This window comes from Myodes glareolus, chromosome 3, assembly GCF_982192425.1.
Source record: "Myodes glareolus chromosome 3, mMyoGla1.1, whole genome shotgun sequence".
In the NCBI taxonomy this organism is placed as follows: Eukaryota; Metazoa; Chordata; class Mammalia; order Rodentia; family Cricetidae; genus Myodes; species Myodes glareolus.
Window position 1 is genome coordinate 42,379,840 of NC_142028.1, and position 27,963 is coordinate 42,407,802.

The 27,963-nt window shown below is 39.6% G+C and overlaps 1 protein-coding gene across 1 annotated transcript in view; it reads right to left on the reverse strand.

Annotated features, from left to right (window-relative positions):
• Nucleotides 1–3,099: 3,099 nt before the first annotated feature.
• Nucleotides 3,100–27,963, reverse strand: part of Arl8b (ARF like GTPase 8B) — a 47,537-nt gene continuing 22,673 nt past the window's right edge. The window contains exons 2-7 of the mRNA XM_048438529.3: nt 13,738–13,818; nt 12,523–12,596; nt 12,241–12,334; nt 8,731–8,798; nt 8,422–8,492; nt 3,100–5,126 (exon numbers count right to left, since the gene is read on the reverse strand). Of these exons, the coding sequence (XP_048294486.1) occupies nt 5,077–5,126; nt 8,422–8,492; nt 8,731–8,798; nt 12,241–12,334; nt 12,523–12,596; nt 13,738–13,818 (438 nt within the window). The 3' untranslated portion in view covers nt 3,100–5,076. The remainder of the gene's footprint in view (nt 5,127–8,421; nt 8,493–8,730; nt 8,799–12,240; nt 12,335–12,522; nt 12,597–13,737; nt 13,819–27,963) is intronic.

The window sequence follows — 27,963 nt, forward strand, 5'->3', positions numbered from 1 at the left end:
AACAAAGGTAGTGAACTTCCTTTGGTTCACCCCCAGCTCTTTTCATTACTTATCCTGCCACAAAGACAAATCACCTTAATGTTCAGTCTGTCTGTGAACCCTGGCAAATGGTACGACAGCCAAAAGCAATTAGATGACAAGGGGAGGGAGACAATACCACTGACCTTCTCTGTCCCATGTCAAAAGAAAAGGTAGAGGTCTGCTCAGCTCCCTCCCCCTCCCGTAGTTTGAAAGGAAGTATTTTCTAAGTGTTCTGGGTTTCTCAAAAGATGAAATAAGTTCTTGCTGAGCATACAGCAGCTACGAAGTGTTACTATACATTAGTTCTAAACAGCTTAGTCCAAAATTCTTAGTAGGCATATGTGTTTCTTCAATGGATACAGAGTAAAAACACCTGCAACTATAAATGCCTTTCCAAACGCAAGTCTGTATATTTTAACAGCACTCCCTTCAAATCCAAATGGTTGCATCATTCTGTAAACTGTGATGACTAGCACTTCACTACATTAAAACAAAGTGGGGGGAGGAAGTAAACACATCTCTATTTTCAAGTAGAGGGCACCTAAAACACTAACACTAACTAAACACTAGGCAGGTGGGGATTGTGTGTGTCTGCTCTAGTGACTATCCAGATCTCTAACCTGCCAGAATCACTGTAAGAAGCTGGGTTAGAAATTCTCATTTAAAAAAAAAAATAACAAATAAAAAACCCTGATGGTGGTACATGCCTTTAATCCTAGCACTCGCAAGGTAGCAGTAAGTGGATCACTGTGAGTTCGGGGCCATCCTGATCTACAAGAGCTAGTTCCAGGACAGGCTCCAAAGCTACAGAGAAACTCTTGTCTTGAAAAACCAAAAGAAAGAAAAAGAGAGAAGGAGAAGGGAGGGAAGGAGGGAGCGAGCGAGGGAGGGAGAGAAAGACCGACAGAAGACAGACAGACAGACAGATCTCATTCAATGAACTTGAAAGCGGGACTTCAGGAACTCAGCAGGGATACCACCAGTTAATGACCAGAAAAAGAAAACGAAAAAAGAGGAAGCATTCTCCCAAGGGCTACTCTGACACTCTTTGCATAATCAGGCTTCTTCAGCATGTTAAACCAAGACCTCTTCCCCACATTCCTTCCTGTCACCAACATATGACCTGTGAGGCCTAGCAAAATGAGGCTGGGGTATCTTTCTTCCCTCTTGATTCCTACTGGGAGAGCTACACTACCTAAGTATGGTAATTCTGTTTTAAAGTGGAATTATCCTGAGAGTGAGATATTATTAATGAAATGGTGTAACAGATGACTTATGATATTGCTCACTGCATTGTCTAGAATGTCAGGAACTTGTTTCCCTAAGAACACCCAAGAAGCATCAATGACAAGGACACCACTTTTATTAATAGCTCAATTTTAAACAGAAATCTGTGGAGGTTATTTACCAACAGGAAACACCTGCTGTGGGCTGCCGACTTGTAGAACAGCAAACTTAGAGGAAGTCTATTAGGTGACTATTTGCACAACTATTTTTCTTCCCAAGTCTCCTGACTCAAGTGTGCACTGTTGGAGGAAGGACATTCAGGTTTCGATAAAATGTAAATATTTTAGACAACAAACATGATGGTTTCCCCTTAGTCACACATTTTCAGAGTAAAGCATTTGGCCAACAGGATGTTACAGATTGATACCTTCTGTATCTCATTTAAGCTTCCACCCTCCAGACTTTCTGAGAGGCTGTAATTACCAAATCAACCTGATTCAACTGTAGATGCCAAAGGAAATCACTTTCTCAGTCAAAAATAAAGCACACTAAAACAGCCATCGTCCAAAGCATCCAATTTACATATCATAGTCAAAAAGACTAATTTTAGAAGTTTGTTATTTTAGCCACATACCATCATTCCAGCACTCAAGATTTAAGGAAGGAGGATGGTGAGTTTGAGTCCAGCCTGGGTTACAAAGCACAACCTTGTCTCAAAACAAAACACTTTAAAATAATAAACACTCCATTTCTGAACTAAGTTAAATGTGTACTTTGAATGTATTCCCCGGTCCCATCCAGACTTGCATTCCTTGTTACATCAATTTCACAAAATAGTAAAATCTTGTGGTAGATATGCCAAATCATGCACCCAATTAGTAATACAGTAATGACAGCCTAACTTACTAAAACCATTTCTACAATGACTCCCATTTTAAAAAAAAAAAAAAGCAATATATTTTACAGTTCAGATACCATGTTAGCAACATGGGCCAAATACCTTACTCTAAAAATAGGGCTTGTAGAAAAATCAACATTTTTATTTCTTCATGTGTACGTATGGCTTGTATGCCTATATATGTATGCTGTGCAGGAGTGTATGCACACTTGGAGCCCAGAGTGGTCTACCTTCTATATTGAGGCAGTGTCTCTCAGACAGACCCAGATCTCACTGTTGCCACTAGCTAGCGGGACACACGGACACTCCTCTCCTCTCCAGTCCTAGGACTACAGTTAGGCTACCACAAACGCCTAACATCTACTGCTAGGGATCCCAGTTCCAGTTTAGAAGGCAAGTGCTTCACCCAGTAAGCCATCCCATGAGAATGAAAATATTTGCATTCTGAAGTAGATGTGTCTTGGAATTTCTGTTTCTTAATTCGGTCTTTAATTTTTATTTACTTGTAATTTTTTTTAAAAAAAAAAAAGAGCCTAGGTTCAATTCCTGGCAGTGTAAGTTTTTTAAATAAACCGAATAATAAAATTCTTTACTGCCCCACCACCGGAAGTCCTACATCTGTGGATAGGAGAAAGGGTATTGGCTTGGTGGCATCAGAGTGCCTACCTAGCACTGATGAGGCTCAGTCCTCAGTGCTCACCCACCAAGTGCCACTACTCTTTATTAGTAATAGAATCCTCTCCCAATAAGGGAGGGCATCATAGTACCAATTCCGGAGATACTGTAAAAGTTTATTCCTAGTTCATCCCACGAACCCGATCCTTTGACAACTGAGACGACAGCTTTCCAGCACGTGGTCTGTGGAGCCCTTCTCAGGTAATTCTCTTTCCACTCCATTCCCAAGAGCTGCACCTTTCATCAGGATGCACGTTTTAAGGTAAAACTGTCAATGCAACCCTCAAAATGCAAGTTTATTGAATAAAGCTGAGAAGAGCAGTAAACAGACGAAAAATGCATCCACGCCTAAATAAAAAATTTACGTATTTACAAAGTTCAGTAACTGTTAGGTTTTCACATGCAGAGGTTATGCACAGGAAAATGTTGGTAGTAGCTTTTAGATGTCCTGAAATGCTGGAAAGCAATGAAAAGACACACAAACATTTTAAGGTTTAGCTGTAGGTCAATTAACAAAAACCTATGCAGTCCCACTTAGTTACACATTCTGATTCCAATCCCTCCATTTAGGCACAAGCAAGTCACCACATTCTTTGAAATGGTTCACAGTGACCATTGTTGGGCTACATGAGCAAGTTTAAATATCCCTTCCTTCAAACCACCCATCCCATCCTCTGGGAAGAGTGCAACATGCTTCCGTGAATAAAATGAGAACTGTGAAGCCCAGATTCTACTCAATAAAAACATGAATGAAGAAAACAAGTAGTGTCTGTGCAACACAGCACAGTTATTTGTACAGAATATTTTTAAGGCCGTGGCAGTCTATAAATTAAACGGTATTCATTAAAACAACTTACTGTTGACTACACTTGGAGTGCTCAACATATCTGAGTATGTACTGCCGACATAGTGCTGCTTAACTGAAGAGACAAGTCACACACAGTGTGAGGCAACACAGAAGCAGGTATAGCCACAGGGTTTTATCACTACCTCAGCACGAGTAACAACTTCCAAATGAAGCAATATTAATATGTCCCTTTATGTAAGTGGAGATCGCTAAGCTACAAAATATGTTCAATGTAAGTTTTTGTACAGCTCTGTATCATAGAAGCAAACAATAAACAGCATTGGTTCCTCAGTTCTCTGTGTGGCCAATCATTAAACAACCTGTAGACATTGCACATGATTAGATTAAGCAGGCAGGTCTAGAGTTGTCACAATCAAGAAGTCTAGTGGCACCAGTGAAAAGAGTGCCAAGCCTCACGTTGGTAAGAAAAAATAAGAATTTGTTTCTAAATATCCTTTGTGCTGAAAGTCAACTTCATGACTAGATATAAAGAGTCAGGGGTTAAGTGTGTCATGCAGTAGCACAGGGCAGATGGCTGGACACAAAGAACAGACATGTGTTCATACAAAGTCAGACACTCTTAACGGGTTTATTACACTAGCTGGAATGCTCTAAATTCATGAAAGCTTTTGAAAAAAAATCTTCAATTCCCATCCCTTTAAAAAAGTGTGTTAAAAGGGGGAAGAAAACTAACGATCTGGATAGATACAAAAGAGCATGTTGTAACTCTTCCCGTCTCCCCAAATGCTATCTGGTGACAAAGGAGTCACAGAAAGCAGAATGTTTAAAATTTACCAGGAAGGAAGTCTCCAGTGTAAGGAACCCACTGTGCTGACCTGGTACCTCTGCTAACTCTTGGCAGATCAATTATTCTACAGTGTAACTCTACATTTCACATGCATGTGTGGGATGAGATAAACATATGTTTATATCCCACATGGGTCAGGCTTGAAGTTTTTCTAAATACTGTGTGTGGCACTAGGAATTCCATGCTGCATCAAGTCAGTACCAGTATAAGCTACTGGACTCTGTAATGAAATAGGTAGACATTTACTGAAAACCAATACAAAAATCTGGCCCAGAAAGACCAGGAGGGTAATATGCAATTTTCTTACTTTAAGATGGTCAAAAATGTGGGTGTTTTTTAAAAAAGAAAAAAAAGAGGGCCTCTCCACACTTGACAAGTGTGTGAGGCCTTTTAGTGTGTGCTGACTTTATCATGACAACTCCAGCCGATTTGTTATGAAGAATAGGAATAGACATCTTCAGCAGTGCACATGAGAAAGAAACTCTGAGAAAGGCAATTTCTTGGGTTTAGGAAGGACCATGTTCTGGGAAGTACTTCAGAGGAACGGACAGTAGTTCTAGGATTATAGCCAAGAAGGACTGGAAGACGTCAGAGGATGTCTCAGCTTCTTCGGGATTTTGAGTGTTGAATAAGCCACTGAAGTGTGATATCTAAAGGCAGGGGAAAGTGAGAGTTAAGAAATCAGCATTACAAAACTAAACACATAGACAATACTTAAAATGTCCAAGGTGCTAGGTCTCTTCTGCATCTGAACTCCATCACCAGGGCTTCAAGAGGGCAATGTGAGAAACTATCAGATACTGAACATGAACTTGGTACCAATCAGGATCTAAACAAAACTGCCAGGACGGCAAAGATATGAAAGGCTCTCTGACCTCAAGCTACTTCTAACAATAATAATAAAGATAAAATTAATTACCTGGGCTTTGATGTCATGCAAAGACTGGCAGTCTCAGAATGCATGCCCTACTGTAGAACATGAAGGGCTGCTAAGATGTGGCTCAGGCACACGGAAAATAGGGTTCCCACAAACTCTTGACACCTAGGCCACTGCTTTATAACCTGCTTCTTGTTGCATCTGGAGCTGACTAATCATTTCATGAGATGAACCTTTCCCATGCCTCAGAGAATGGTTTGGAGCATTCATGGCCTTAACAACTATGTGCCAGTACCACCATGACAACCAAAATGTCTCTAGGGAGTTTTATTCAGCCATAAAGGACAAAATTAAGGCATTTGGACATTCTCTGTCTCTCTCTCTCTCACACACACACACACACACACACACAAAAACAAAAACCATAAAAGCAAAGATAAGGGAACTATCTGGGGAAGAGTAAGTCCAGCAGGAATAGGTAAGTGATCAAAAGAGAGGAAGGAATGTGAGCAAGGTATGACTTTTGTGCATGCAACTATCATAATGAAATCCACTGCTTTTGTACTAAAAATTAATTTTAAAACAATGTCTAAGGGAGTGCAAGTATTTGAGTTGTGCTCAGTAAATAAAGTGGTGCTAACAAGTTAGGACTTTATTCTCAAGTCAACAGGAAATTACTGGAAATTTTGAAATAGGGAAGCTATATTAGCTTATTTCAGCAAGCCAACAAGTACAACAGAACAACTTGGAGGGCTGCAATATGCAGACTGACTCCGTTCAACTGACAGGACAAGACAGAATGGAAACCTGAAGCAATCCAAACACAGTATATAGAGAAGCGGAAAGATGCATGACTGGCAGGATCTCATGTGTGACTGCAGGGAGTAGGGAAGAAACAATCTCTGGCCTGGCTAGCCTTAAATTCAGAGACCTCTGCCTCTGCCTCCTAAGCACCAGGACTAAAGATATGTACCACCATGGCCAGACACAACTGGTTTACTTCCCAAGTGATTCACATCCAGAGGATCTGACAGCAGGCATTTCAGTTCTAAAGATCTGAAGAAGAGAAGCAACTACCATGGAATCAACAATACAGTCAAAGCTACAGTCGTTCAGGAGAGCCAGAAAAAATTCAGACTGAGAAGGCAGCTAAGTCAGAGCAATGAACTGCCATCCTGAGTTCTTTAAAATGTACTAACGATCTGAAAGCTATGTGAGAATCCATTCTATGTAGCACTCTTATCCTCCAAACTTGAAAGATAATTGTAAATTCAGTCTTCCATTTTCCCAACTAAAACACTTTAGAGAAGCTGTAGACCACACATACCAAGTACAGACTAGGGCCAGGAGCTGAACAAAAGTGACTATTCACAGTTGGGAAAACAATGATTTAATAACTGCTGACACAAGTCTTCTATAACTTTTATCACACCAGTGATGTGGGATGTCCTTCTGTATATGTGTTGCTTTATTGATTTATGAATAAAGCTGTTTTGGCCAATGGCCAAAACAGAGAGAAAAGCAAGGTGGGAAATTCGAACAGAGATACAGACAGAGTAGCCAGAGTCAGGGAGATGCCATGTAGCTGCTGAAGGAGGCAGACACCATGTAGCTGCCCAAGAAGCAAGAGGTAGCAAACCACAAGCATTGTGGAAAAACATAAAATAGAAATGGGTTACATTAAGATATGAGATAGGTTGAAATACACTTGAGTTGCTGGCCAAACAGTGTTATAATTAATATAGTTTCAGTGTGATCTTTCGAGTCTGAGTAGTCAGGAAACGAGCAGTCTCCGTATAGACAACAATGTGAAATCAGAGGGGGAAAGGAAGCTTCAAGTAAAATGACTACATTTTCATATTTAAGAAACTGAAAGAAAAGAAAAACCTTTCTGTACTCCGCAGTCAATGACACAGGCTAAGACCCCAAAGACAAGTGAGTCCACAAGAGTAAACAAAAATGCAGAGGACAGAGAAGATTCTCTGCAGTCGGTGTCACAGGAGGAAACTCTCCTCATGTGGTTCCAGGACACCTTCCTGAGATCTAATCACTTCCTGTGGCACATGAAGGGGACAGTAAAACACAGGAAACCATGTGCACTCAAATACTTTTTGAAGCAATTCATTGATTAATGCTCAGTTTAAGCCTAGTGAAAGGACAGTGGTTTCCTTAGCCTCAGTAACACTATACACAAACCCTGAAATGACTATTAGTGTACCCAAGTGAGCCATGATCAACCTCAAACGCCAATCAATTCTCACCACCACTGCTGAATCCCTTGCAGCCTTAAATTAATGAATACAAGACTGACTTTCTCTTATCTCCCCATCCCCACCCCTCTTTTTGAGACAGGATCCTGCTACCAAGTCATAGCTACCCTAGCAGTCACCATATAGCCGAGGTAGACCACAAACTCACAGCAATCCTCCTGCCTTAGCTTCCCAAGAGCCAGGACAACAGGTATTCACCATTATGCCCAGTTAGTTTTGTTGTTGCTGTTGTTTCTTTAGAAAATTATCTGGCTAGTTCTTGACAGTAATAAAAGATTATTTTTTTTCCTCCTAAAGTTTCCTGTTTCTACTGAAATTCTACTGAAGAATATTTAAGGAAGTAATGGGTTTAAAGAACCACACAACATCCTAAAAACTACAGTGAAGAGCAGCCTTGCTGCTACTGATTCTATGCTAATTCTTGCTGTAGGGACTAAGAGATGTTTAGAAATATCTGTGTCTCTACCCTCTTCCAGTTATGAGAACCAAAAGAAAATGCCTCCATATATTGCCACATGTCGCCTAGGGTAATAATCCCTCAGTTAAAAATATAAAGCATAGCCAGGCAATGGTGGCACGCACCTTTAATCCCAGCACTCAGAAGGCAGAGACAGGTGGATTTCCGTGAGTTCGAGACCAGCCTGGTCTACAAGCGCTAATTCCAGGACAGGCTCTAAAGCTACAGAGAAACCCTGCCTTAAAATATATATATGACACCTAGTGAGTACCCACTCACTACGACATGAAGTCTTTTTCCATAGTACTCTTTTTTTCCAAAACCCAGCAGCCATTTCTTACCTATATTATCCTTTTCTTTGCAAGAAATTGAATAGCAGCAAATTTCTCTATCCTGAATAGCAGACAGATTCCTGAAAGAAACAGATGGGTAAAAGGATGGCAGCTGTCATACTCATTGCTCTTTACTCATTTCACTAATTTTCATTACTATGAAAAGAATATTTTCCCACTAACAAAAGTTTAGAGATTTACTTCTCTGGTTGGCCCAGTTTATCCATCTAAGAACAAGGTATAATCATTACTGAATAAACAGAGGACAGTCTATAATTTACCAACAAGCTTCTCAACATTACTCTTCTTACAACTTACATTTTTTCAATTAGCTGTTTCTCATCCAAGGCATTTGGAAGATCTCTCTTGTTTCCAAGTACTAGTACCTTTAAAAAGAAAAGATATTATGGGTGAATCTTACGTACAAAAAGACCAGAGGCACAATGTAGTATCTAAATATTCAAAACTACTTTCATGCATGAGTTTATCCTGGTATTACATAACATAACCTACCAACCAGAAAGGCAGCCTCAATTCAGTCTGTGGCAAACTTGCATTTAAAATATTCTAAGATACTCTAGGAGCCGAAGGATGGCTCAGCGAGGAAAGGCTGATGACTTGAGTTCAATCCCTAGGACTCACTCACATGGTAGTTGTAGTCCTCTGGCCTCCAAACACAAGTCATGACACATACACATGTCCAATGGCTTACTTCTCAGCATTAAATAATTCTAAGGCTACAATGTACATTCTGAGATATCCTAGAAAGTCATAACCAAAGTCTAAATATCTTTACAGCTGCAGGTGAGGCTGAGGTTGATGGGTCTCTAAGTTTGAGGCTGGTCTCATCTCATATATTTAGTTCTACTCAGAGCTACTTTAAAAAAACAAAAACAAACAAACAAAAAACTTCACAGCTAAGAGTTTATCTGTGTCATTCAAATTCAAAAAGGGAGACAACTGATTTTTTTCCTACAGGTTTTCAGGAGCTAGTAGAGTTAATAGCTTCTAGAGGAGGAAGTCAATTCTCCTTAAAAATGTGGCCCCTGTGACCACACTCCAATGGATGGTCCCACACCCATGAGAATACAGCAACATAAACTAAACTCAGTGGACCATAACTAATCTTTTTTAAAGGAGGTACAAAGCTGGGTGAGAATAGACTAGGAAGGAGTGAATGAGAAAAGTATAAAATACATTGTGGCTGTGGAATATTATTTAAATATGTGTTATATTTGTTTATGCTGTGAAACATTTGTTAAATGGTGCGAAGGTGTATTGCCTTCTTTTATGTCACATTTGTTTAACTCTGTGAAACTGTGTTACTTTGCCTGTCTAAAACACCTGATTGGTCTAATAAAGAGCTGACCCGCCAAAAGGAAGGCAGGAGAAAGGATAAGGCAGGGCTGGCAGGCAAGGAGAATAAAGAGGAGAAATCTGGGAAGAGGTCTAGGTACAAAACAAGAAGAGGAGGACATCAGAGGCCAGCCATGCAGCTACATAGCAAGTCACAGAGTAAGAAGTAAAAGGTACACAGAAACAGAAAAAATAAAAGCCCAGAGGCAAAAGGTAGATGGGATAATTTAAGAAAAAGAGTAAAATGCCATGGATTTATTGGGAGTTGGGTGGTAGGCCCGCAGAAGAGCACAAAAGTAAAAAACAACAATACACTGTATGAGGGCCAGGTATGACAGCCCAAGCTTTTAATACCAGCACTCTGGAGACAGAGACAGACAGATCACTCACTCACTCTGAGGCCAGCCTAGTATATACATAGTGAGATCTTTTTCAAAAAGATACACACACACACACACACACACACACACAACACAATGAAATTCTATCTCAAAAGATAGAAATATAGCAAACAAACAAACAAACCAAAAAAAAAAAAAAACGTAGCTGTGACAGACAGCACTTCCCTTCCTTTAAAATATGTGGAAGATTATCCACAAGACTATCTTGTGTGGCCTCTAATGTCCCAGCTACAGCTCAGAATGTCACTCAACCCAGTCATTCCCAAGGCTCTGTTTTCTGGAGACGGCTTCCTATTACCAAAGGGCCTGTGCCTGAACTCTTCCCTACCAACCATCCCATCCGTCACACATTCTTCAGACCTCCATTCATACTTCACAGACTCAGAGATCCTTCTTCCTTCACCTTGAACTGCATAAATCTTTGCAATTCTTAAGGACTTCTGCACCTGTCTTAACACTGTTTACCATAGCTGTACTACTAAATGTTTTTTCCCATCTGTATCTTCCCCACAGCATGCAGTATTCCTACCAACTTCTGCCCATCACTAGATCCCCAGCACTGAGCACCACTCTCACTACATACTTTGGTGGCTATCTGGTTAAAGCATCTATAGACAGTCCAATATCCAAGATCCAGCAGTCACAGGGCAAAGATGACTCGAGTTTGTAAGAACATACTCCAGAACTGGGACATACTCCCATACACCAGACCTTTAATTCAACAGAGGACTTTTCCAGGTGGCCTGGAACTCACAACAATCCTACCGCCTCTGGCTTGCAAGCACAGAACTATAGGCACAAGCAACCACAACCAGGTGAGACAAATGAATCTTCAAAAGTATTTCAAATAATTCATTCTGGTGCAGGAGAATTATCTGTATTCTGTCAATCATATTTTAATAAAACGCTGATTGGCCAGGCAGGCAGTATAGGTGGGAAAACCAGACAGGAAGTAGAGGTGATGCAATGAGAACAGGAGAATTCTGGGAAGCAGAGAGGTTCCTCTGCCACTCCTGCGCAGATCACTGAAGAGACAGCATGTAACTTGCCCAGCTGAGAAAGGTACGGAGCCATTATGGCTAACATAGATGAGAATAATGGGTTAATATAAGTTATAAGAGTTAACAAGAAGCCTGACCTAATGGGCCAATCAGTTTATAACCTGATGTAGACTCCGTGTGATTTTCCTTGGGACTTGCTGGCTTGTTGGGGTACTGGGCGGGAAAGAAACCCCAACAAGCTGGCCCACACACTGCATCATTCAATGAGAAAATATCATAAGTAGCAGAGAAAGATCAGGAAGATAAATTCAATTTCTCAATTTCATAATGTTGTAGCTAATGTACTCTTACCATTTAAAAAGAATGGCATTTTACTAATTTCAAATAAAATTAACAGTCCTCTAGACCGACAGGCTCCATACCCAATCAACTGCACATCAAAAACACATGAGAAGTCAGGCGAGAGATTTAGAATTTTAATTCTTGTGCTTGGAAACTGAGGCAAAAAAAAAAAAAGATGTCCAGTGGGAGGCAGCCTGGGCTATGTATGTAGTAAGGCGAAGGCCAGCCTGGTCTATACAGTGAGATCTATCTCAAAAGGCAAATATAAAATTAAGCAAAAATATGGGAAGGAGGACCTGTAACTTCACTGAGAATGTACAGACTTCCTTTTGCCATCATTCCCTAAAGAGTGCAGTCAGCAAGTATTACAAAACATATCTGTTGTAGTAAGTATCATTAGTAATCTAAATATAATTCAAAGTACATGGAAGAATGTATGTTGTTTGCATGTAAACACTATGTCATTTTCCACAAAGGACGTGAGAAGCCAGGTATGGTAGGAGACTCCTATAAACACTTGGGAGGTTGAGGCAACAGGATCACAAATCCCAGGTTATATCATAAAGCTTAATCTCAAACAAAAAAGGGGGGGGGGAATAGCATAAATTTTCAGGTCTCCATACTTATGGGAAGTAGGGAATCCTAAAACCAATCTCTAGGGATACCAAGATTGGTTCAATGTGAAATATATAATTGCAAATATAAAATATTAGACTACTCAAACTTACCGGAATTCCTTGTAGCTGTGGTTTATCTAGAAGATTATGGAGTTCATTTCGAGAGGCTTCTATCTTTTCACGATCTGCGGCATCTATCATGTAACTTAAGAACAAAGCCATTTCAACATGCCATCTATGAATCTCAATGAACTATTTATAGATTTTCAATTTTCTTAATATTTACAATACTGAAACTTTTAATCAAAAGAAATTAAGTCCTACATTAAGCATAAATAACTACATTATTCAGAGACTAATCAGACAAAAAATAAAAACCCCATGCCAACTTACACAATAGCATTGACTCCTCTGCAATACCGTTCCCACATGCTCCGGAACCGAGGTTGTCCTCCTATGTCCCAGATCTTTAATCAAAACAAGGCAATTCTTAATAAGCACATATGATGAAGGTACTACCGTAAATGGAGAACAGTCACAAAGACATATCAAGTGTCACAGAAGCAAAGTACTCCCAAAACCTGAAACCCAAAACTCAATCCGTGAAATCTGGCAGCCCCTTCTCAACTTGGAATTCTAAATATGTAAACACTAGATCCAAATTCCGCTTGAGCAATGACTTGGCTAAATATGACAATGTGATAGGAACTATTACTCAATATATTTCTAACCACGGATATATATAACTTTAAGATAACAACAACTTTAACATCTACAAAAGCATGCAACATCCAGACTGGGATGCCAAGACAGCTCAGGATCTCCTAAACTTTAAGTGCGCCTTTTTAAATTATGTAGCAGCAGACTCAATTCTCCATAATAATTTCACTGTTTTGCCTGCTCTATTCAGCACTGTACGACATATGACTCTCCTAAGCTGTGGCTTTCTTTAAAGTAGTTTCCACCTTAAGCACTGACGCTGGTAAAATGCATAGAGACACACAGGCAACAAAATGAGGAGTGTCATCAGAAAAGCCAGAGCAGCTCTACACAACTGGGTAAAATGATCACATGGTTCGGGGCTGGAGGCCTAAACTTGCAGGAATTGCAGAATGACAAGAAAAATAAATAAATACCCCAACATTCTTGTAGTCTAGGAGCTAATAAGAAATTATGCTAAAAATGAGTTACACTTTTCCTATTTTATTTTAAACTTTAGACTTAATAAAGAAGAAAAAGACCAATTACAATATTTGCTACCACTACCTTTCAATATACAACACTGCTCAGACTAAAGACAGGACTGTTATTTTCTGGAATTCTCAAGATATCAAATGTTACTTGTACTAACCCACATGGTAAACTGACTGTTATGGACACTTAACTTAATTTCAACTCTCAAACACTTTAACCTATCAGAAAACATAAATAACTGATTTACAGTCTTTGCAACAATCCAACCATTACTTGGGAATTATAAAAAGTAGGTAAAACCTGAGGAACAGAAAATTCTTCAATTAAATCAAGTATAAAGAGAGGGACAGGGTAATACATGTATGCATGCATCCATAAATACACACATGCATAGAATATGAGAAGCCAACGTACCTTTATTGTGACGTTACCTTTAGTTACTTTCCTCATGTTGAAGCCCACTGTAGGTATCATATCTTCACTGAATTGACCTGACTAAACAAAATATTTCAAGTTAGATTGATCAATAATAAATATAATAAATATAAATAATAATAACTATAAATATAATCTTCAAGTATCAATATTGCATTTGCACCTATTTTTCCTTTTTTAAAAAATTCATCTATTTATTTTACAAGCCAGCTGTATCCTCCTCTACCCACCCCACCCCCCAATCCCCTTCTCTTTCATCTCCATTCAGGAAAGGGCACAGCTCCTATGAGTATTAAGGATGGCTATTAAGTATCAACCTCAATTCACTCTCAGGGTTCAGAGAGAATGCTACAGCAAATGAGGGTCTTGGGATCTAAGGGCAAAAAATTAATCTCTTACTCATTACTTTTTCATAACAGTTTCTTTATCGTTCTGCCTCTATTCTAATTCTCCTGTCCTACATCTAACTTTTCCTAGCTTCTTCTTCTAACAACTTCTTCTATTCTATGAACTCTTCTCCTTTAGGAGCCTTGAAGGGATAAGGAAATTGCAAGAGTTACCTTCTCATTGGTGAAAATCACATTCCTAGGGTAAGCAATTAAGGAGATGAGCCATTGTCACAGCAACATTAGTACCCAAGGCCATAAGAGCAATACCACAACCAGACAGGGGGTGGGGTAGGGAGAAAGCACAGTACCCAATGACAACTTTTAGACACAAGTCTATTGTTAGTAGACTGGCAAGCAAAGAATTGACATGTTTTTCTTAGTAACCTTGGATGGACATCTGCAGCTCTAACCTTGTGCATAGCTGTAAGGTTTCAAACTTACGATCTATTTACATAAAGCCTTTAGTCTAGTTTGAACTTGCTCTGAGGTAAAAGTGAGCTAATTGTGTGCAGTTTGTGTTAGATTAAGGAGAAACTGATTTTTTATATTAGTCTGAATAAAAAGGAAGAGAGTAGGTTTTTATGTGCCTACAGTCCTTGTGGGATAAATAGATCCAGTTATGAAATATGTCCCAGTATGTATCAAAACTGTGTGTGTATACACTTTATATATGGTATACACTTCATATATGGTATACACTTCATATATAAAAAGTCAATCTTGTTGACCACCCAGGAATATGTGTCCTGTAGATGGAACATTTTAATGAGATAAACACACAAGCAGTGGGAAACATCTAAAACTATTCTTAGGGAAGAAAAGAAGTTTTAGAGAAGAGATGAAGAGATTATAGAAAAATTACACAGGAGCAGACAATAACTCCATGGCCTTCCCAGGTGGGGCTCCCTATTACAGAGAATCACTCATCTGGTAGATCAGCCTACTCAACACTAGTTATCACCTGCTATATCTTGATGTGGGATGTCCTTCTGTATATGTGTTGCTTTTATTGGTTGCTTTTATTTAGCTGTTTGGGCCAATGGCTTAGCAGAGTAAAGCCAGGCAGGAAATTCAAACAGAGATCTATGCAGAGATAGGCAGAATCAAGAAGATGCCACGTAGCTGCAGAAGGCGACAAATGTACTGGAACCTTCGCGGTTGGTCAACGCCTTGCAGCAATACAGACTGATAGAAATGGGTTAATTAAAGATGAATGAGCTAGCTAGGAATACGCTACAGTCATTAATGGTGAAATTAATTTGGGTCAGGATGGCTGGGAAATGAACGAGCAGCCTCTGCTGGTGTGGAGCAACTATCACATAAAAACAGAGAGAGCTTGGAAAGGAATTCAAGATGCAAAAGAACAGAGTTAAGCACAGCTTCTTGGTAGCAGCATTTTTTTAGACAGGCTCTGTTTGCTGGCAGCAAGCGGTGTGGCTCCTCTAAGAAAAGGCTTCCTGACTCAGCATTAGCATAAAAAAACTTTTGTGTGGCTTCTTTAAAAAATGGTGGCTTCCTAGTTTGGGCTGGCAGCATGAACTCTGGCTCTTTCATTCACTTACATGGGGTTTATGAGCAGCATGTTACAAATTGCTTAATGGTGACATAGACCTGCTGTGTCCCTGGAGCTAGGGTAGTGAGCATGGCTTGCAGAGCTGGGGATTAACGCACCGACGTCATGTTGGACTGGGCGGAGCAAAAAGGCAAAGCAGCTTTAGTCCTAACCATGCCACTTAGCATTAAAAAAAAAAAAATGTGCTCCTGGTCAGAAAATGACTACAGATACACAAATATAGATTCAGACAGAAATAAACCTCTGAACTGGTCATGGTGTGTTTAAAAATGTGTGTAGGCTTGCAAGAGAAAGTTAATAAAAAGAAATAAAGTCTTTAAAGAGACAGTAAAAGTAGTATAAAGGAATCTTGACTTCAAAATTTGAGTGTAAGTATATGTTGCTTTCGAAAGGAGGTTCTGATTTTGTTTCCATGGAAGAAGAGAACCAGTGGGTTACTTCCAGGCTAATGTGGTTTGATGGAACAAGACTCCCACAAAGGTCTCTGAACCCTAAAAAAAATATTTCACCCAAACAGCAAGAAGCAGTTTGGAGAAAACTACACCCAAATTCCCAAAATGATTGTTTATAAATGTTTGTTTTCATTTAAAGGGGTTGATTATAACTGATTAATAGTCACAGTCAATTTCTTTTAAAAAAAATAAGGCAGATATGATATAGAGATGAATACTTTGCATTGGTATGGATCTGGGTCTACTGATACAAATTTAAGAGTGTGGAAGCCAGAGGAATCAAGATCATCACAGGAAGGCGCACACACACAATCAACTAACCTGGGCTCATAGGGGCTCTCAGAGACTAAACAGACAACCAGGGAACATGCCTGAAACTGAACAAAAGTGGTGGCATAGACCTTTAACCCCAACACTTCCTCCCAGGAAGAGGCAGGCAGATGTCTGAGTTTGAGGCCAAACTGGTCTAAAGAGTGAGTTCCGGGACAGCCAGGGTTGTTACACAGAGATACCCTGCCTTGAAAAACCAAAAATAAATAGATAAATAAAAGTAATTTTTTTAAGTGGTGGAAATAATCTAAGAAAATATTCCTTTCAGCCATAATTATTGAAGGACTATGTGTAAGTGTTATTTTCCTCATTGGAAAGTGTATTTTGGAACTGAGGAGGATCTTGCTAAATGGACCTGGTAACCTGAGCACCATCCTCAGAACCCACATAAATGTGGAGAGGAATGATTCCCAAAAGTTTCCCTCTGACCTACACATGTGCACTATGGTACGCATGCTCCCAAAACACATCATGGACATGCACATACATACAATAGTAATACTTGAATGAAGATTTTTATGCATTTGGGGGCAAACATGGTGGCTACCACCTGTAATCCCAGAACTAGACATGCTGAGACAGAACTGCCACGGGTTTAAGGTCAGCCTGGGCTACATACCAAGACTGTGTATCAAACAAACAAACTAAAAAAAGACATTTTGGATATGTATTTGGCATTTCTTACAGATTTTCCTAATTTTAAAAAGGGAACTTTTGCCAGGCATAGTAATGCACACCTTTAATCCCTTGGAAGGTAGAGGAAGGTGGATCTCTGAGTCCAAGGTCAGCCTGTTCTAAATACCAAGTTCCACACCATATAGGTCTATATATAGTGAGGCCCTGTCTCCAAATAAAAGCGGAGGGGGAAGCTGGAGGTAAGCAGCAGTTAAGCACTAGTTGCTCTTCCAGAGGGTCAAGGTTTGATTTCCAGAACCCACATGGCAGTTCACAACTATCTCTAACTCCAGTTCCCCGGGACCTGGCATCCTCTCTTGGACTATGTGAGCACTGCATGCACATGGTAGACATACATACTTACATATATATAGGCAAAACACCCACACATATAAAATAAAAATAAACCTTAAAATGCAGAAGACTTTTTATATTGCATATGAAAATTTAAAAATTCTCACTTTTACACGTGTCTTCACAAAGAACTGAGAAGTCAAAAGTAAAGCAGTTATGACTTTAGTGGCTAAATTGCTTTGGCAATAAATGTTAAAATTTAATGCTGAAACAAATAAAAAGCCAAATAGTTCTGAGGGAAGAAAATTACCGATAAGCAGTTTGTTTGTCTCTGATAAGGCTTATAAAAATAAGCTGTAATATAGAACCTTATTTAACTTTAGTATCTATGTTAAGACGAAAATTAAGAGCTGGGCGGTGGTGGTGGACGCCTTTAATCCCAGCACTCAGGAGGCAGAGGCAAGAGGATCTATGTGAGTTTGAGGCCAGCCTGGTCTACAAGAGTCAGTGTCAGGACAGGCTTGGCTAGCACAGAGAAATCCTGTCCCAAAACAAACAAACAAACATAACAAACAAACAAAAAAGACTAAAGTGTTTTACAATAGTATTTTATTAATATTTTACATTCAAAATGCTGATCAGGGCCAGCAGGATGTCTCAGTAGGTACAAGGTCCTCCCCACCAAGCTTGGTGACCAAGTTCAGTCACTGGACCCACACTGTGGGAGAAAGAGCAAACTTCTGCAAGTATCTAAACACACATGCCATCGGAAGAATACACAAGCATGTACACAATACATAAATATTTAATTATGTACTTCAGAAAGTTTCTATTTCCAACTGAACAACCAATAATCATTGTATTACACTGCTTTTAAATCAATCCTTTTCTAATTAGAAATGGCATGCTTAACACCATGCACAGAAAACCTAAGTCCTCAATTTTTCCCATTACTCTATGTATTTTTGAATAAACACTAGGCGTATGCTATACTAAATACTATAATGTATCAAAGATCAAGAATTTAAAATGTTTTCAAATTGTCTTGATTCATCTCCCATATTCCAAATAAACCTTACAAATTAACAACTCTATTAATACACCAGTCAGAGTGTTAGCTACCCTTTGTCAACATTCAGTATTTAGTGGCGAGCATGTCACTCCACTCAGTTATTGCTCTAATCTTGACCAGTTTTCAGCACAATGTCCTATTATTTGAGTCTCGCATTTCACACCATGTCCTCTGATGCTATTGTGAAACACATCATACTGAATCATAGTTAATACTAAGTTTATATGTTAGACACTTTATCAGCTATGAGCATTTCTCAGTTGAAGTGACAGACTTCTGAGGTCAACAGTGTGCTGGTTAAACAAACAGGACTATTTCCAAGAGACCAGTCAAATAAGATTATTTCTTCTCCTAAGGCCTAACACTGGCTAATTGTATAATGTGACCTTATGTTACCCACACATGCATTCTATAGTTTTAAGTTCTCAGCATATAGAACTCCTATTTTACACATTAGTTTTCTATGCTGAACTCAGAAAGATTTCTTTTTCTCCTGCTCAGTGGTATTTTGGTTGATCCAGGCAGGAAAAATATTAACAGTATCCAAAATCACTACTTTTAATTACATTCAACATTATTCTCAGAACTTGCACACATAATAACCGTTTACTTGAAAGAGTCTCACTAAGTAGCAAAGGCTGACCCTAAATTTATGCAAATACTCCTGGCTCTGCTCTCCCAAGAACTGGAATGCTATGAAATGCTACACCCAGTCCACACGAGGTATACATTAAAAGAAAATCTAATGCTAGCTGAGCCATGGTGGCGCAAGTCTTTAAATCCCAGCACTTGAGAGGCAGCAGTACGTGGACCTGTTTGAGTTCAAGGCTAGCCTAATCTACATAGTAGACAGAGGTACACAGTGATCCCTTATCTCAAGGACAACAACAAAACCTAGTGCTATCAAAATGGCACATGGCCATGAATGTGCCATATACACAAGTAACACAAAATATGTTTCACATCACTATTAAGAAAGTACAAGTTCAAATCAGAGGTTCTCTCTCTCTCTCTCTCTCTCTCACACACACACACACTCACAAACACACACACACAAACACACAAAGACAGAAGATAAAACATTTAAAATTCAAAAAATAAATATTACTGGGCTTGATGGCACATAACTGCAATCCCATCTTGACTCAAAGCTGAGGCAGGAGGATCAAAAGTTTGAGGCCACAGTCTGAGTTAAACGGGAAATCCTGTCTCAGAAGAGGATTGTCAAGGATGTAAAGAAACCGAAACCTTTGCTGTATATAATGGGTAGGAGACTATGATACACGGCTGCTGTGAAAACCATGTGGGAACCCTCAAAAGAAAACAATAGCACTCCCACATACTATAGTCTAGATATAGTTTGTCCCCATGATTCATGCTGGAAGTTTGGCCCCAAGTGGCCACAGTGGGTCCCTTATAATAGTGTGGGTCTAGAGAGTGTGCTGATTATCAGGACTACAGCCTGAGAGAAGACAGTGATCATTAGTATGCCAGAGCTAGATCACAGAGAGCAGCACTGCAAGTGTGGAAACCTGACCCTGAATCCTCTCTGGTTTCCTGTCTTGCAAGTGTGGTCATTTCCTCTTAAAAATGCTCATCCCACTGAGATGCCGGCTGCCAGGAGGTTCTTATCAGAAGTCAAGCTTAAGGAGGTGTATGTCTGTGAGCATCTGAAAACTGTGGGTTAAACTGTCATCTTTTCTCCATAAAATTAAAGCTATAGCCTGAATTAAGGGTAGCTAGGGTGGGGGGCTCACTTTTACTTTTCTACGCACCCCCCCTTTTCATTTTAGGAGCATATTGGTTTCTCCCAGCATCCTTGTTTCCCTCCCCTCTCTCTTTTTTTTTTAAAAAAAACAATGCTTTTCTTTTTCTGTTTGGTTTTGGGGAGGCGGGGGAGGGTTGGGGACTTGGTTTTTTGTTGTTTTTTGGGGGGTTGGTTTTTTTTTTTTTTGAGACAGAACTCTCTATGTAACAGCCTCAACTCTGCAGACCAGGTTGGCCTTGAACTCAGAGATCCACCTGCCTCTGCTGGATTTAAATGTAGGAGTAGGCGCCACCACCGCCTACTTTCTTCCTCTCTTAATGACCAACTGTAGAATTACTTGAAGGGCACTGATGGTGCAAGTGGCCTGTAATCTCAGGACTCAGGTAACTGAGGTAGGAAGATCATGAGTTCAAGACTATCTGAACTATACAGTGAAATCCTTTCTAAAAAGAAAAGAGAAGTCAAACACAAAAGACCATATAGATTATGATTTCATCTTTACAAAACAGAGAGAAAAAAAGGAAGAAAGTAGACTACTGGTTATCTGGAACAGGGACTAGGAATAAAGTTGGCTTAAGAGATCTTCTTGAGGGCAGAAACGTTAGAGATGTATACCACAGTTGTGCAACTAAGATAACTTGTTGAAATCACTGATCTGTACATCTAAAATTGGTAAACTTTTCAGTATGTAAATTGATACTTCAGTGAACTGTTAACAAAATGGGCAGGACCTAGAACTAGAGATGTCACTTACTGAAGTGCATTCAACCAGTTTTGTAAAGAACTAGGTTTAATCCCCAGCAAGAAAGTAAGAAAACAGAAAGCACTGACCCACTCCCCATGGACTACCCACTCACTCCTTGGTCACATAGACAGTCACAGTAAGAGAAAATTGTCAACGCAAAGCAGAAACCAGCAGTGACAGAAACCAGATGCACAGCCCTCACACAAGCTTCTGAATAATCGTGGTTTATTCAATTCACAAGCATAAGATGCTTTGGATTGAGCTAAGAACTCACAACCCATGTTCTAGAACTGGCCATTTATGGAGATTAACAAACTGCCCTCGTGCTCACCTGAATCTGAAGTAACATACTCACACAAGATACTTTGAAACCTGGTTTGGGTGGCACCAGTGAAGACAGTGGCAGGCGTTAACCCCCCATCTTCCAACACACTGGTATTTTTGCTAATGAAACATTTTCTCCTCCTGTCACTAGGCTTTCTTCAGCTGCAGGACAATCAATTTCCTGCAGTCTCAGTTCTTTTAATACTGTGTCACCAAGAGTGAATTAATTCTCCATATGATCCAGCAACTATGCTTCTGGATACAAACTCAAAGGAACTGAAAAAAGCAAGGATCCTAAGAGATTTTGCAGTCTCATGTTCATAGCAACACCATTTAAAATACCAAGAGGTAGAAGGACACAAGTCCATGAGAAGACGAGTAAACAAAATGTGGTACATACTAACACCAGAATAACAGTCCTGAAAAGGGAAGGGAAGCCTGGCATGTGCCAGATGAGCTAAGTAAACTATATTAATCATGAAAAAAACAACGAGCACATGATCTCATTGAATGAGGTACTCAGACAGTCCACCTATGATGGTGGTCAGTAGGCAGGCAGCACAGAAAGCTTTCAAGTAAACACACACTTGTGACTTCATAGACTATGTCAATGTTCTTATTCAGGGACTTCCCAATACAAGCAATCTCAATGAGGGGGTGTTAGGTCTATAGCACCTAGCATGCAAGGATGGAAGAAGGGAGAAGGAGAGGGAAAAGAAAGAGAGGAAGACCCTACCTGTGAATGGAAACAAATATGGGAACCTGTGAATGGGAACACATATCGAAGATGCCAGCACTCTGGGAAACTGATAGGAGCAAGATGTACAGCAGTACATCTTGAATTCAATTCTCAGTGGCACCAAAAATAAATGAATAGGGCTGGAGAGATGGCTCAACAGTTAAGAGCACCGGCTGATCTTCCAGAGGATCTGGGTTTGATCGCCAGCACCGTATGTCAGCTCATAACTATCTGTAACTACAGTTCCAGGAAATCTGACACCACTTTCTGGTCTCCAGGGCACCAGGCACACATATGGTACACATATACACATGCAGGCACACATATGGTACACATATACACATGCAGGCAGAATACCCATACACATAAATAAAATTGTTGAAGGGGCTGAAAAGATAGAGCTCAATAGTTAAGAACACTTTTTGCTCTTGCAGAGGACATAGGGAGTTTGAGTTCCCATCACCACATGGCAGCTCACAACCACCTTTATAACTCCAGTTCCAAAAGATCCAATAACCTTTTCAGGCCTCTGCAGGTAGTGCATGCAAGTAATATACAGACACTCAGGCAAAACTTTTACCCATGCTCTTACAAAAATTTTTAAGATTTTTTAATGGGGGAGAGCTAGAGAGATGGCTCATCAGTTAAAAGCGCTCGCTACTCTTAAAAAGGATCTGGGTTCAATTCCTTATAATGTCTTCTATTTACTGCATCTGGACTTAGAACACAACACCTTTTGCCTATAAGGGGCAGAGCAAACTCTATGTTTACACTCAACTGCAGTCTTATAAACCCATAGAGGTACTCTGCCTCTCCCATTATATGCTCAGTTAATCATTCACTCATTTATTTAATGAATAGAAGGAAAAGAGAAACTAAGAAACAAATACAAAAATATTGGTCAATGGCATAACTGGATATCAATATGTAGAAGAATGAAAATAGACCCTTATCTATCATCATGCACAAAACTCAAGTCCAAATGGATTAAAGACCTCAATATAAAGCCAGGCACACTGAACCTTACAGAAGAGAAAGTGGGAAGGACACTTGAACGCATTGGCACAGGGAACCACTTCCTAAATATAACCCCAGCAGCACAGACACTCGGAGAAACAATTAATAAATGGGACTCCCTGAAACTAAAACGCTTCTTGTAAAGCAAAGAACACAGTCAACAAGACAAAACGACAGCCTACAAAATAGGAAAAGATCTTCACTAACCCCACATCAGACAGAGGTCTGATCTCCAAAATATACAAAGAACTCAAGAAATTTAACACCAAAAGATCACAGAACCCAATTAAAAAAAAAAATGGAGTACCAACCTAAACAGAGAACTCTCAACAGAGGAATCTAAAATGGCTGAAAGACACTTAAGGAAATGCTCAACATCCTTAGTCATCAGAGAAATGCAAATCAAAACAACTCTGAGATTCCATCTTACACCTGTAAGAATGGCCAAGATCAAAAACACTGATGACAACTTATGCTGGAGAGGTTGTGGGGTAAAGGGAACACTTCTGCATTGCTGGTGGGAATGCAAGTAGGTACAGCCCCTTTGGATGTCAGTGTGACGATTTCTCAGAAAATTAGGAAACAACCTTCCTCAAGACCCAGTAATACCACTTTTGGGTATATATCCAAAGAATGCTCAATCGTGCCACAAAGAGATGTGCTCAACTATGTTCATAGCAGCTTTGTTTGTCATAGCCAGAACCTGGAAACAACCTAAATGCCGCTCGGCCGAAGGAAAATGTGGTATATTTACACAATGGAGTACAACACAGTAGAAAAAAATAATGACATCTTGAATTTTGCAGGAAAATGGATGGAGCTAGAAAACGTTGAGTGAGGTAACCCAGACACAGAAAGACAATTATCACATGTACTCACTCATAGGTGGTTTTTAAACATAAAGCAAAGAAAGTCAGTCTACAAATCACAATCCCAGAGAACTTAGACAACAATGAGGACACTAAGAGAGACATACAGAGATCTAATCTACATGGGAAGTAGAATGTAGAAAAAGACAAGATCTCCTGAGTAAATTGGGAGCATAGGGATCTTGGGGGAGGGTTGAAGTGGGGAGGAGAGAGGCAGGGAGGGGAACAGAGAAAAATTTAGAGCTCAATAAATATCAATAAAAAAAATAAGTTCAAAAAATATTGGTCAAGAACTATTAATATAGTCTATGCAAAAGAGCAAAAGAGGTGGTAATGTAGAACAAATGAATATCCAGTAAAATCCTCTGATGTTTATATCCAAGATAATTTAAATGTGTTGGACAATTAGAGATAATGATACATATTGTCCATTTCATAAACGTACAAAGGGTTTTGAATGTTTTCACCATTAAGAATTAACAGGGGCTCAGTGCTGCTTAGTGGTAGGGCACATGTCTAAGCATGTGTAAGGCTGTGGGTTACATCCCCAGATGTGTTTACCTTGATTTAAGCATCAATATAGTGTATGATTGCACATCGGTTGCATATCACATGGTTCTACATAAATTTGTTTTCATGTATCATTTACGTAACTCTAAAAGGACAGTTAAAACTCTAAGACAATTGCCACATATCATACTGATAAAGCTACTTGAAAATGAGTCTAGATTTCTAAGCCTCAGCCCAGCTATGCCACTTTTGATCAGATACAGATATAGAAAACTAATAAACTCTCTTACAGAATGGACACAGGACTTGTCTCTTTATAATTGCTTTTCACAAATTTCTACACTAGCTCCTGCCTCATCGCTGCAAATGCTTACTGCTCCCTTTCCTCTGGCTTTTTCTCCTCTTCTTCATCTCAAAAGCCAGAGATAAGCATTTTTGTTCCTTAACAGCTATCCTTTAATAAAGTACTTTTGTTCCTTTCATCTGTGAAGCAAACCAACACACAAACTGGGGTGTGTGTTATCTTCACAGCTGCAGTCTTCCCACAAACCACTCTGATGAGAAGCTTTTGAGAGGCAAGCAGGTTTGAAGATGTATTGCTGTGATTAGTGTAATAGAAAGCTGAACTGCCAATAGCTAGGCAGAAGAGATAGGCAGGACTTATACGGGCAGAAAGAACATTGGGAGGAATAAAGGTGGAGTCACCAGCCAGATGGGGAGGAAGCAAGATGGGCCATACGAAGATGAAGTAATGAGCCTCATAAAAGAACTCAGATTTAAAAATATGCATCAATTTAAGTTATAAGAACTAATTAGGAAAAGGCCTAAGCTAAGGCCAAGCTTTTATATTTAGTAAGTCTCTGTGTCATTATTTGCAAGCAATGCACTAAGTACTACTACAAATGGCATCCAAAGTACTACCTCAAATGGCATCCAACATGCAGCACATACACAGAGCCCACTGCTCTCAGAGTACAGAGGTGCAGTCACTTTAAGAGGCCTTGCTAAGACTTGTGGGAGACTAGATAGAAACACCGGCCACAGGACAGATACAACAGCTTCCTACAACTGGGACAGTTAGGCACAGTTAGGACAGTTAGGCAGATCCAAAGGGGGTGGGGCCAGCTCCAGCAACCAAAAGCTAGCCTTGCTGTGGAGGGCCTAGCAGGTTAAGGATTGGCTCACATGATCAGAAAAGGCTGCAGACATGCAAAAAGTCAGGTCCAGACCAAAAAGACTTCTGAACAGATATAGTATCCTTAATATGTTTAGATTCTAAAGAAAAGAAAGAAAATGGGTATGGACACTCATAAAATAATAAAGTTTAAAAATAATAGTCTTTAAAGAGAGAGTAATATAATAAAAATATAAGACATAAGGATGGAAAATACTATAACACAGGGGTTTAGACCTATATAGCGCTTTATTAATTTTGAATTTTTTGAATGCTAATGAACAGAGAATAGCAGCTGCTGACAACACTGGATTGTGGAAGGGATGGCTGAATTAAATGAGCTTGTATACTTTCGTAATGTCTTGGCTTCAAAGTGAAAATCAGGAAATACATTGCATTGGGAGAGAGGTTGTGCCTTTGTTCCACAGGAAAGAAAAAGCTGTGAATTTCTTCAAAATGAATAAAGATCAGATTTGACTGGGGAGATCTGAAAATGTTGATGACAGACATGAAAAAAGAAACCAAAAAAGACTACAGAACAAGTGATGTATATGCTGATCCCTCCAATATGGGAACAGCTCTGAGACTGGATGAGGCATGAAAAATCTTGTTGGCTACTGAGTCCTCATGACTATTTGATACATGCCAGCCTTTCATAGAGAGAGGTCTGATTATACAGTCCAAACAAATTTTTTAAAATAAAGTTAAAAGATGCCTTTTACCTGCTCAAACATAAAGAAAAAAATCTTTAGCTGACTTGTACACATCACGCATTTTATACTTGTTTTAATGAAGATATGTATGTTACCTTTAAAAGTTTGTGTTTTCAGGGAAAAAAATGGTTCAGACACCAATGAAGACAAGCAGCCCATGTGATCCAGCCTCTCGGAATGCCTCTGTTGCAGTTTCCTCAAAATTCGGTATCCAGAACAACTTCCAAGCTGCTACTTGAGATGGTCCACCTCACATACTACTTCAACCAGGACTTCAGATAATCCCTGTACTTTCCCATTACACAAAGACTGGACAACAAATGTTACTGCTAGTTTTCACAGGACTTGATCATTATCTCAATTCTCTCAGAATCCCCTAAAGATGTCATCACTCCCAGACAGCAGGAAGTAGTCTAGAGAACACAACACTTACATTCCCACAGAGATTCAGATATATGGTGGATGGTTTTTGGTCATTCAATGGATTATGGATGTTTATCATCATTTAGGAGGATTGGTTGCAAATTGTTGTTGGTCATGATCAGGGAAAAAGCTGAGCAAATGAGAGTAGAGTAAGAGGTCTCTTCTGAAGGAAAAAAGGGAATTATAGCATAGAAATGGTGGGATAAAAGGGTGGATTGTTGAGTCTACTTTTGAATTAAACAACAACTACTAGTCTTAAATATTTTACATTGGTAAGGATTTTTATATATTGATAAAAATTCAAGGTTATTTCTGTTATATTGCATATATGTTTCTACTCTTGTTTAAGAGTATTGTATGTATGCAGTTCCTTGAAAGCTATTATTATAAACTATTTAGGAAAATTAAGAAATGTAAGTTAGTAGTTAGTCATCTATTACAAACTTACAGGGATGTTAGATATGTTTTCAAGGTTATACAAAGATATATTTTAAGTAGATATGTAATCTTAAACACTTCAAAAACCCAGAATATGGAATTTAAAATATTTTAACAGCATAAGTCTTTTCATGATAGTGAGACACATTAGCTCCTGGCATCAACAATTTCCTTCAAAAAAGAATGTTGGACCCTGAGTCTTTGGTGGTATCCAGTGGTCATTTTGTGGCAGAACCATTCCAACCTGAGTGGCCATTGCTTCCAACCAGAGCCAGTATGTCATCCAGGCCCAAGCTGCTACCAAGGGCCATATCCAGATCTGTAGTCCAGCTGCAGCTGGGGGCTGTGTTGAAGTCTGTGGCCCATGTCATCTCAGGAAACCATTGAAATCATGCAAGATGAAATAAGAGGGCCATGCTGAGCTGGACCCACCCTTCACTGGCCCTGGGAAAAATGGCCTTGCCACTCATTAAATACTATAGCAAGAGAGCTGGCCTCTGCACTTGGGAGAAATGGCTCCAGCCCTCACCACAGGCTAGGGTAAACTGACTCTGAGGGCATGGACATAGGGGAGCTGACTCCACCCTCTCACCTGAGGCAGGTAGCTTCAGTAGGCAAGACTGACCAGGTTTGCTACCACCCAGGCCTACAGTTGGGAGCTGTGTTGGCCCACCCTTGCTAGCATCTATCCCACCTGGAG